The sequence below is a fragment of the Strongylocentrotus purpuratus genome, unplaced genomic scaffold, assembly GCF_000002235.5.
Source record: "Strongylocentrotus purpuratus isolate Spur 01 unplaced genomic scaffold, Spur_5.0 spur5_contig_834, whole genome shotgun sequence".
NCBI lineage: Eukaryota > Metazoa > Echinodermata > Echinoidea > Camarodonta > Strongylocentrotidae > Strongylocentrotus > Strongylocentrotus purpuratus.
The window spans coordinates 537544-549706 of record NW_022145540.1 but is presented as its reverse complement, the minus strand read 5'-3'; the positions used below and the strand labels follow the sequence as shown (position 1 = coordinate 549706).

Here is a 12163-nt window from a genome sequence, read left to right as displayed (position 1 = left end):
ATCATTATTATCATCATTCACTATCTTATTTCGTTTTATATGATTATTATGATTATTATTATAAGTATTATATTATTATCATAATTATTCTTATCATTATTGTTATTAATATTATTATTACCATTACTTTTATTATCATTATTATCATTGGTAACAATACTACTAGTTAGTAGTAGTAGTGTAGTAGTAGTAGTAGTAGTAGAAGTAGTTGTAGAAGAGTAGTAGTTAGTAGTAGTAGTACTTTTATTCTTATTATTTATTACTATTATCATATTATCATGGCACTCTACCCCTCCACTCACCATTCCTATCGCAATGCCCGCAGCTCCTCATACAATTCTGCAGCATGAAGTCCGGTGTTTGTGAGACACTCCCTGTTTCTTGCCCATCCGGACACTCCTTTTTCTCGTCTTTACACGGACCTGAAAGAGTTTTTTAGAATAATTAATTCATCTTTCTTGTAAAAAAGATGATCACTAAAAAGAAATACTTGAGAATAAATATAAATAACGCAGGATCGAGACTTTCCAATAATGAAAGTATCAGTTATTAGGGCAAAACAGATACAGTACGAATACCGAGATGTACATGTAGATACATTGATTTTATAATACATTCAATAAACAAAATCTGAAAACCATGACTCGGAAATCATTGACGTTAAGAGATAAAAAGTTAACGTAATTACAGTTCTATTTGTACGTATGAATATAAATTTGTGTATAATACATGCAGGTGAAATAAAATATTGAAAGTCATGGGTAATTTCGTTACGTGTATAAATGGTGGAAACATATATACATGTATGTAACAGAATTAGATATGCATGGCATACAGTTGTAGATATAGGATCCTCTGACCACTGCTGACAGAGAAGGGGGAGGGGAGTCACTCAATCAGGTCTAAAGTAAAGGGTTGTCACGCAAGTTAACAAAACGTGTTCAAATGCGTGCGCAATCCTTTTTCTCCTGAACAGTACAATGTTCATTTGATGATCTGGGCCATGATTTGTTAAAAAAAAGTTATCAATCATTTTCAATAATTGTAATAGGCTACTGAAATCGTGGCAATTTATTGGCTTTTGGCAATTTTATATAAATCTGCTGCCAGCTATTATTGATTATACATTTTTTGGAACAGGGCCCTCATCTAAAGTGCTATAACACAACGTTCATTTAGCCCAAAGCATCATCTTTCTCACATTCTATTTTCAACCTCACACCCCCCCCCCCCCCCCCCCCCAAACTACCCTTCAGGCTGCAGACTACGTCTAGTGGCTACAAATGTGAATTTCCTAAAGTTAAGATTACAATGCCCATGCGCACACGAGGCGTCAATATTTTCCTGACGCAGTACTGCGCCAGCGACTGACACGGCCTTTAACCTGCCATGGGAGAGTGACATCGTGACCAAAAATGAATGGAAATATAATGAATGCGTCAAACATTGCGTTTATTTACTGGCGCACGCGATATTAGCGCAAGTGAATGACGCGATTGCAATGACGCCCCGTGTATAACGGACACGGAGTATCCAACATGTATCAATCAGTTTCTATATACTTACGGCCAGGGGTTGCAGTGCACTTGCCGCAACTGGCTGGACAGTTGCCTTGCATCCATGATTTGGTCTGCGGGTTGACGCATTCCTCCTTCTTAGCCATTCGGGGCAACGAATGAACATGTCCCGGCAAGTGACCGTGGGTTCAGTTGGGCTTGCTAGAGCATTGGAAAAAAAAACGAATGGGAAAAGGAAGAACTCAAATCATCATGATATTTCGGATTGAAGAAGGAACTGCCGCACCTTGATGAATATTAAGAGAAGTAATGCAGGTAGCAATCACATGATAATGTTGATAAAGGTGAAAACGCGTTTTGTTGTTGTTACCATCAATGACAAAAGTCCTCATCCCATCATGCAGCCTCTCACCCATTCTCCCGTCTCTCACCCCCCCCCCCCCCCCCCCCCTCACTCTCTCTCTCTCTCTCTCTCTCTCTCTCTCTATCATGAACAGGTGATTATGTGAAGTAGTCGTTGTCTTTATTTATGCACTTGACTCTCAATCCAAGGGTTGAGGGTTCAAATCCCAGCCGGCACTAACGTTCTTCGGCAAGATATTAATCTACATTTGCCACTCTTTACCCAAGTGTACATGTCTACTTGGTTATGCTATAGTTTAATAATAAGTACAGTGCCTCGGCATAGGAAGTGCAGTAATAATACTTAATGGCTACTCTGGTATGGGTAAATAAGACCAATTATGATTATACTCATTTAAAGCCCCACTGCACTAGTTTGGCCAGGAGTGATTAGACCTCCCTGCATGGTCATTGACAGGTGGTTATCTCATCAAATCAGCTCTCAATTAACATAAAAAAGGGGATCATGGGGGACCAATGGTCACCGATTGTGCATTTTTTGCTATATAGAGGGCGCAAGTAGTTCTAAGTAGTGCAGTGGGGCTTTAAAAGATGGACCATGTTGGGACTCACGATCAGGTGCAGCACTGCATATGCCACAGCTTGCTCGGCAGGTGGTAGCCATGTAGTCCTGATAGGACGGACTGAAGCAGTAACCTCTAATGGCCCAGGATGAGCACCCATTATTGTTGTCAGTACAACTAGGGACTCCTATAGGTGAGTACAAAGACGGAAAATGAATTGGAAAGTTATCCTCTGGTTATTACAATATTAATTTGGATTTATCTAGCGCTTAACACGAAGTACCATCTCTAACCGCTTTACATATACTATTACCCGGGTCATCGGATTCATTCACGCACAATGTGCACCATCTCCTCTACCTGGGGAGTATAATCCGACCATATGGTTATCGTGAGGGCATATGGCAATGAGTAACACAAAGACTTTCGTCGTCCTACCAGGTCCCCATTTCTATCCGGGGTATGGAGTGGCAAATGTAGATCAATGCCTCGCATAAAGACATTAGTGCCGTGTCGGTGATCGAATCCACGACCTTTGTATTGCAAGTCAAATGCTTAAACCACTCGACTACGACACCTCTACCTCTAAAAGGTGACACAAAATAAAGAAGATCATTCATGTTGAAAAAATAATGATGATTGGAATTCATTAGACATCAAAGAATGATAGGAAAATTGGTTTCAGGGGCGGATCTAGGGGTTTCGGAGGTTTAACCCCCCCCCCACCCCCCCCCCCCCTCCTTGAGCGGCCAAGTGAAAACAAATAGGGAAAAAGAAGAAAAAAGTAAAAGAGTAAAACGGCGCGATCTTTGGTAAATCCTGGATCCGCCTCTGGTTCAACCCCCCCCCCCCCTTTGGCAAAAGCTAGATCCTCCCCTGGGTTTTCCAACATTTTGTTTAATCCAGTCGATTTGCAATGAATCCCTTGTGTAGTGGCAATAGGTTTAATGCATGGCTCGATTATAAATGAATGAATTTAAGCGAGGTACAAGTAGAAGATGAATGTTAGAACCCCCACACCCCCAATGAAAAATAATGATATTAATCATAATAAACATAAAATCAAAACATATAGAAATCAATCAATAATATATATATAATAGGAAAATAATTGATCGATCAGTGAATAGACACTTTCCAATGTTAACGAGAGAAAGCGTGTTGAGCATATCTCACACTTCTTATGTTACTCTATCCACCTTTCCTTCTTACTCTTTCTTACATCGTATAGAGACATTATTGGGAAATGCGCTATATACAGTACAACATATTATTATTATATATTATTATTATAATATACATTATATCATTTATCCAGAACGGCACATGCTCTTTGGTATCTTCTCACCTCCACCCCCAGTTCCACAGTTGTAGTATGCGTTGATCTTGTATATATCGTTCTCACTAAAATCGTTCTTGTTTCCTATGGCATAGTTTCCCTGGCTTGGTTGGATAGTAAGTTGACCGTTAATGGTGAACGCGTCCTGTGGATAATGCATCACCGAATAATAATCGTAACTCGTTTGAAGGTGGTCGATCGCGGCCTCGTCGAACTTGTTAAAATTGAATTCCATCCCTTGAGAAGAGAAGCGAGAAAAAAAAGTAGGATATTTTGGGTCAGCGTAGATTAGATATGAAATTGGCATTCATAGTGATGGTACCTTTGTATTTTAATGGAAATGTCTGCTATCTTAGCTCCGTTTCCCTGTTTATCTGTTTTCAGTCAACCAATCATTCATTCATTCATTCCACTCTCCCTCCCCCCTCGTCTTATCCAAAATCTATTCTTCAGCACTGTCTTCCTTTCCCTGTTCTTTCCCTGTCAACTTCCTTCATCTATGCCATTCTTCCCTTCAACCTCAATTTCCTCGTTCTGTCCCGTTTCGCTATTTCGTTCATCCTCCCTTCATCCTTCCTCCTTCCCACCATCCCTCTTTCCCATTACCCATCCTATCTTTCTTCACACAAACCTAGAACCCCTCTTTTCTTCCTCTACTCCTCCCTTCACCTCTTCTTTCCCCACACTTTGCATCCCAAGTCCTTTCCTTTCTCTTCAAACTCCATGACAGCATCGTCATCATCGTCATCGTCATCATTGTCTTTCCCCTATTATTCAATCTTTCTTTCCCCCCCCCCCCCCCTCCTTCTGTATTTATTCTGTCCACCCTCCTGCTACATCCCTTCCTCGTCCTCCTCTCCTCGATAAACATATATCTCTTCTAACTCGATCCATGACCACCCCCTCCCGCTCTTCCTTTTAAAAGCCTTACTCCTGTTTTACTTCCTATTTGCACCCCCCCCCCCTTTTTTTTTCCTCCTACACCCTTCGCCTCTTGCACTTCTCTATGTAACATCCTCGCATTGTCTTCCAACCCCACTCCACTCATCTCTTTTCTCTCTTCTCCCACATATTTTGCTCTAACAAGGAACTGCTCTATCTCTGCAGATCCTTCATCAGCATTACCTCAGTTTGTATGATTATGCCGTAAAGATCAATTTCCTAAAGATCCATTTTTGTATAAACCTAGAAAGATCGGTCTTTATTTTGATTTGTTTTTATTTATAATTAGTATTATTGTTTTGAGGGAGGGGGTCACTCATCCAAAATAATTATAATTTGGGATAGGAGATCAGAGAGCAAATCTTTGTTTGCTGTTCGAATGATAGGGTTCAATCGCTGGGTGGCTGATTTTTGCCCTCTGACGGATCCCCCCAAAATGGGGGGGGGGGGTGATTATTAAAGGGCAATCTTTTTTACACCGATCTGCATGGCATAAAATGCCGACCATATACCTGGAATGATATTCTGCCAATAGATCCATACGTAGGAGTCCCTGTCCGCTCTAGACTGCTCATGCTGGAAGCCGAGGGCGTGCATGAACTCGTGGATGATGGTGCCAACGTTGTATGTGCATGTTCCACCGAGTGAGACAACCTGCCTTCCACCCTGCATCCCTACCGAAGAGTAACACCTTCAAAAAAGATCCGTGAGAAGGTTTTAAATGGCCCTTCATTGAACTTCGTCTCATCGAGATTCAATTGTAATATATCTCATACATTTCCACATACATTTCACGTCGAAATCTCAAAGTTTCCGGTCTAAAAATCAGTTTACAGTCCTCCTGCAACTTGAATAGTATCTCATGTGAGCGAGCGTAGCGACCAAGCAAGAAGATTATTCTATTTTGAATCACGGATATACGGATATATTACTACGTATTAATACGAATATAATTTATATGGGTATTGACTTTGTCCTTGATTTTTCGAAAACAGTTGCGATCGGGTTAGGTAATTCTGCGATCTCTGAATTCACAAAGGAGGTTTGTCGACAAACCTTGGTTTTCGTGCGTCATATGACGTACATAAACCTTGGTTTGTCGACAAACCTCCTTTGTGAATACGGGCCATGATGTTTGGGGCCAAACTTACCCCTCTGTTGGTACGATATGCAGGTAGTTTTGCTGGTTCGTCCTTTGCACAAAGTTAAGACAGGTGTAAGCATGGTAGCGATTAATGGCATCCATAATTCGGGATCTTGAACCAGAGTCTGATTGAAGAGAAGAAGAAAAAAAAAACTGAGAGTGGATCATATTACTCAGAAAACTGACAGTCAGATACAACTTCGGAAAACCGAGCACATGCAGATACTTGGATAACAGGAATTCAGTTTAAGCTACGGTCACAAAGGTTCGTGCGAACGATAATTTCGTACGAATCTCCCTGTTTTTCCATTGTCTTCCCGAATTTGCATTGTCTGAAAATCGTTCGTACGGCGTTCGTAGCAGTTCGTAACGGCATTTGAGACCGAGGCTATAGTTAATATGAAGCCCTCAACGTTCAATACGAGGAAAGGTTTACAAAAGGCATGGCGGGAATTTTGCAGAGTCAATTTATTGTCGATTCATAAAATTTCCTTATCGTGATCTCAAATTTTAAAAATCAATTACCTTTTTAATTTTCACTGTTACACAATTCCCCCCCCCCCTTCAAAGTCACTTTGTATATGGAGTTGAATATTCCTCTAACGGAAGAAAATGGTTATTATGTAAGGTCCCGGGTTCGATTCTTGATCGTGCTTACATCCTTGGGCAGGGTGTTTCGCCCATATTTGCCTCTCTACACCCAGGTGTACGAAATGAGTACCTTGCCAATTCGGGTATAATAACAAATCACCGGGACCACAGGAAGAGCGGCTATCCCGGACAAGTAAGACGAAATGATTACTAGTATTTACTCATTTTTAAATGTATATCGACTACCAAATGATGCGTTAATGAATAATATAATGATAATGATATACCATTTTTGTATATATAGCGGATATTACATTACGATGGACGTCTCTAGGCGCTTCGAACATTGTCCGAAGGACTTTAGATATTATTACAGTGCATTCAAGGAATTAATCCTATACCAGGTAACCACTTACTATACATGGGTTAAGTATAGTGCCTTGCCAAAGGACGTATAGCACTGCGGAAGGGATTCGAATCCCGTACCCTGCGGTTCCCCGTCTGGAGAATTATCCACTAAATTAATGTATTAGTTGTATTACCAAATTGATAATCGATGAAGTAGTAGACCGTCCTATCAGTCCACTGGTAATATCGGTTCCTGACTGCATTTCGCTTCTTGAGTGTAGCACCAAATTCTAGATCGCCGTGTTCCTGTTGGTTGGAAGCGAAAGAGTTCATTAAAATTAAGTATTGTGTGCGTGGGAGTGTTTCACAAAGACTTAAGTTGGACTTAACTATGGCAGGCCAGTCATACCACTGGTTGCTCTCACCATTGCTCTCTGAATTATGATCTTTAGATGATATAAATGTAAATTTTGTAGATTTGTGACCACGATTTAAACGTCCCTTGAGAAACTAATGCCAGAAATGGTTACGAGGAACTAGTGACATGAATGGCCTGCCATAGTTATTTACAACTTAAAGTCGATCTTTGTGAAACACCCCCTTGAAAGGCGAAACTGAATAATTGTAACCCTAGGGTCCCTCCTCCCGATTTAGCTGATTGAGATGTGCAGGTGGACCACTACACCGGATTCCCCTGCTCTTATTCGAAAGGTGCAATGGGTTCTCAACGTGCAAATGTGGTAAATCTCCTCTTCACTTGACCTCCAATTATCGTCCTATCCGAGGTACCGAGAGTTTTCCACTGTAAAATTGCCTGCGTCTATCGTCTATGAAACAGGGGATCTGCCTGGGTTGGATTCGAACCCATGATCTTTGATTTGACAGGCAGACGCTTACGACTATAAAGCCAACTCTCTCCCATCAAATTAAGGGCGTTAAAGTGTTCAAAGCAAAATAAAATGGTGTTTCGAAACAAAATGAACAAATAGATGAATAAATAAACTAATAAATAAATAAATGGAGCTAGGGGAACTCCAAAGAAAGCTGCGCATTACTTGGAAATAAGCATAAAGGTCACTATCAGAAAAAGAAAGAAATTACGAGTACATTTTCTAATCATTAACACGTTATTTTTTTTAAACTATGACAGTCATCTTGCTGCTGCTCACCACAAGTTTGATTGATTGTGTGTCATATCATACCGGAGGATAATAATAATATTTTTAGAATGACATGATTCTAATAATAAACCTATATAGGCCTAAGTCATGAAATGTGATATTCTTTTGAGCCCTGTATACTTACTGTGACATTGTAAGGTACCCAGATATCAAACTGCAGTAGATGTTCTCTCGCGTCTGGTAAAGAAAGAAATAACATTTTATATTAAAAGAGCCATTTGGAACATTGGATTTTCAAAATGCAAAAGCAATACTCTCGCAATGGGTTTGCTAGATCATTCCAATAAATCTCTTATTCCTCCTTTATCTATTCATCTTATCTACAATACATTAGATAATCTATCCAGAAAAATCGGTGAAAAGGCATTTGTGTTTAATATGTAATCTACCCCGTTGCTTCGATACGTGGTGACACGTACTGCTAATGCTCCCTCTGTTGTCACAGCTTGGCAAATAGTGACACTCTGTTATTTTGATTGATAGTGGAAAGTTGACATTGGTCGTGATTACAGTATCCGTTGTTATATTGATGAAAGAGATAACCAATGTGTTTTTAAAAAGTTTATTCAACCTGTCCAGGCTACCGATTATCCAATATCAAAGGTTGAATCGTGATATTATTATTATGGAAGTGGCCAGTTACATGTACTTACTCGAAAGGATGCCCGAATTGATCTTGCCTATCTCCTGCATGGAGTCTGGTTGCTTGTAGGTGCCGAAGGTCTCAAGATCTGAGGAAAAACGGGATTCACAAAAGCGGATATTAAGCATCGCCTTTCATTTATTATTATTATTTTTTTAGTAGATGATGATCCACACATTTGTCTTTTAGCACGTTCATATCACGCAAGGTGTACAAAGCGCTCCATTGATTATTACTCCGGCTCTCATAAGGCAACCGATGTCGGTGCTCACAGAAATAAAGAGATTCTTTTCAGCCGGTACCCACTCAACACCTGGGTGGAGAGTGGCAAATGTAGACTAATGTATTGACAAAGTGGGGTAGTGCCGGGGCTCGAACCTACAAATGTACGGCCGTGACACACACCTATAAACCCTTCCCCCTTCTTCTCCTTCTACTTCTCATCCTTCTTCTTTTTCATCATCTTCTTCTTCTTCTTCTTCTTCTTCTTCTTCTTCTTCTCCTTCTTCTCCTCTTTCTTCTCTTCTTCTTCTCCTTTGTTTTTATCTTCTTCTTCGTTCATACATCGTCCTCCCTATTCCAAATGAGTGGATGCTAGTCTTGAAGCACTGGAGTCGAATTCATTTTTCATATGATTTCGAGGGATAAACTCATATAGGGGCGACAAAATAGACACTCGCGGATTACAAATACCCCGCCCGCCCCTTCTAACATGTCGGATAGTGGCATACATGTAGATCCGCCCCTATGTCGTGTTGAGGTAACCATGGAGGATAGTCATAGATCCGCCCCTCAATATGTCATTCATGTTAGATGTTGAGGTAACCATGGAGAATAGTCATAGATCCGCCCCTCAATATGTCATTCATGTTAGGTGTTGAGGTAACCATGGAGAATAGTCATAAGTCCGCCCCTCAATATTGCCTCCAAGTCAGGAGTTGATGAGGTAACCATGGAGGTCATCATGGGTTTATGTTTGTTGTGCTTTGGTGTCATTTCCTTTACTGGAAGAGTTGAAACGAAAATAATGCATCTTCCTCCGTATAATATGAGGTATTAATGAGTCATGTTTTAGGCCACGTGACTAATCGGCGTTCCCTATTGTCTCGTTTATTTCCGGGATTGATCTGACCTTTAACCTCGTATACATGTACACGATGACCGAGTTAGAAAACCGAGCTCTCATTCATATGCGTGATAGTTTCATATTATAGGCCTGTTCTTTTGTTATTTTGCTTTATCTATGTTAAAAACTTACCCTTTTTAGTGGGCGTACGTTGGTCCACCTGTTTGCAAAAGGTATGAAATAATTCAAAACAAAATATCAGGTTATTCCATTAAACTTGAGGCAATCTTGAAATATTCATGGTAATGGGGCTGTAATGGGATAGAAACGGTTAACGTAATTTTGTATTATTTGTCATTTAGAAAATGATAATATTTGGGCACCTCATATTTGGACAGTGAAATGCCCAAATGCTCTCACATTCTGGCGGCGAGATGCCCAAATATATCCTAACATTTGGACAACGAGGTGCTCGAATGAGTATTTTCGATTTTCGATGGTGGAGTATTACACTAATACTATAGTTTTTCGTCTTGCATGCATCGGAATTAATGGCAATTAGATCAGTACTGAAAACTGAAATCAGACAGTTTACCAGAAGCCACAAGAACAAAGCGCGCGATTGTTTAATTTTTAAAAAGCGATATTTGTTTATCTCTCACTCGGCTCGTTTGCACGATAATAAGAAACTGGAAAGTTGAAATTTAGGCAAGAGGGGCTCCCCTTGGCAACATACACCAGTATAGCTCATAAGCGAATAATAATGGACTTAATCTTACCGCAAAGACCGGTACGCCATTTTCATTGAGGTCTCCTGATATGTTGAAGTTTAACGCATCGGCAGGATCTATTATCGTGGGAACTTCTGTTGTTGTGGTTGTCTGAAGTTAAAAGATTATAAGAATAACAGCAATAACAGTTAGTCCATTTCGGTGGCGTATTCATTCCTCTCCTGCTCTTTTTTTTTGTTTGTGGAGAGGGGGCACTGCCGCCCCTCCCCCCCCCCCCACACCAGTCCGAAAAGGAGTGGGAGAGGAGGAAGAAAAGGGCTGATGGTGATGATTATACTATTATTATTTAATATGAATATTAGTATTATTGGTTAATGATGATAATAATAATTATGATAAAAATCATAATAATATTATAATAGTAGTAATAATGTTATAATAATAATAATAATAATGATAAAATATGACATTTACTTTCATAGATCTATCATAACTGTTTGCAATTAGAAAAATCTCTGGCAAAATCACTATCAAATGTGTATTTTGTTTAAGTACTTCATTTGTTTTCCATTGTTGTCCAAAACTATGAAAGAAAATTTCAGTAATTATGATTCATAGAAGATTTTAATTTCCACAGTTTCGCCACTGTAACCACACATTTCCTGAAACATATGCAAGCCAAAGTCTCTATAAAATCTTCCAGTTAAATGATGAGGAAATCATTCCTGGAATTTGGATTCCCATCAAAAATGTCCAGTGCGACCGAGAAAGTTGTCACGTGAGCACTATGGGCGTTTTTCATCACCTGTCTACTGCGCATGCTCCAAAGTCAAACCAATCAATACGAGCGGTTTTAGTAAATTTGAGGATGCGTATTCCTCAAAAGTCAAACGAATCAGTACGTGCAGTCCTGTCAATTTTTGTAGATGCATGGTCAAAAGTCAAACGAATCAATTAACACGGTTCTAGTTATTTTCAGGATGATCAGAAGTGTCCCACCCCTTACAAAATAGAAGGAATAACCCCTGTGTAAATCATAGGCCTCCATGACCTTCAACCCAATGCAGGGATTGTTGTTAGTTTTGATTGTGACATCGATGACAAGCAAAACAAGTTCTTGGTTATGGTGATTAAACACTGATAATCTATCTCGGTAGGTCACTTCTTTACGTCCCTCTTCCTTCCCTTAGATTCTCTCTATTTTTGTTTTGGTTCTTTTTTTAAAGTTCTATAAAGTTGTTGTTGCTGTTGATGTGTTTCAAGGAATGCCCATAAACGGTATTTCCTATGTACAGTGTGAACCTGTCTTAAAGGCAATACAAAGTTTTGGTATGGGATCATGAATTTGGTTCAAATGAACATATTGGAAGCATATGCGATCCTACAATATTCAGTGATCGTTGTCGCGGTTGAAATCGAGTCTAAAGTTATGACATTTTAAATAATAAACTCTTTATGTTGTATAGCTCCCTCTCAAGGTGAAGATATTAATTAAGCCATAAAATAATGTTTCTTGACTAAAAATCGACCGTTTGGCTATTCCCGTTTGGAAATTACATATTAAATCTACATATTCTGATATTTTCATGGTCGCAGCTATCATTGTATGGCCGTAAGCGCTATTTGAAATGTATCAACATTTACCGGTAGCACCGGTAAATTTTGATATTCAATTTTTCCTCGAAAGCAGAAGAGTTTTAGGGGCTAAATTTTCTAGTGCTTATAATACATCCAC

General features: G+C 39.6%; 1 protein-coding gene across 2 annotated transcripts; it reads right to left on the bottom strand.

Annotated features, from left to right (window-relative positions):
- Positions 1-266: 266 nt before the first annotated feature.
- Positions 267-10605, bottom strand: LOC105439407 (zinc metalloproteinase nas-13-like). 2 transcript variants are annotated; one of them, XM_030984933.1, is made up of 11 exons: positions 10477-10605; positions 9890-9917; positions 8642-8719; positions 8113-8165; positions 7002-7113; positions 5876-5993; positions 5237-5415; positions 3792-4019; positions 2493-2630; positions 1567-1718; positions 267-422 (listed from the first exon to the last, which is right to left on the bottom strand). In XM_030984933.1, exons 3-11 carry the CDS (start codon positions 8679-8681, stop codon positions 330-332), a joined length of 1113 nt encoding a protein of 370 aa, XP_030840793.1. In that variant the 5' UTR covers positions 8682-8719; positions 9890-9917; positions 10477-10605; the 3' UTR covers positions 267-329. The 2 variants fall into 2 exon arrangements, with proteins under 2 accessions (XP_030840793.1, XP_030840788.1); XM_030984928.1 differs by lacking the exons at positions 9890-9917; positions 10477-10605 and having other exon boundaries at positions 8642-8767.
- Between the last annotated feature and the right edge of the window lie 1558 nt (positions 10606-12163).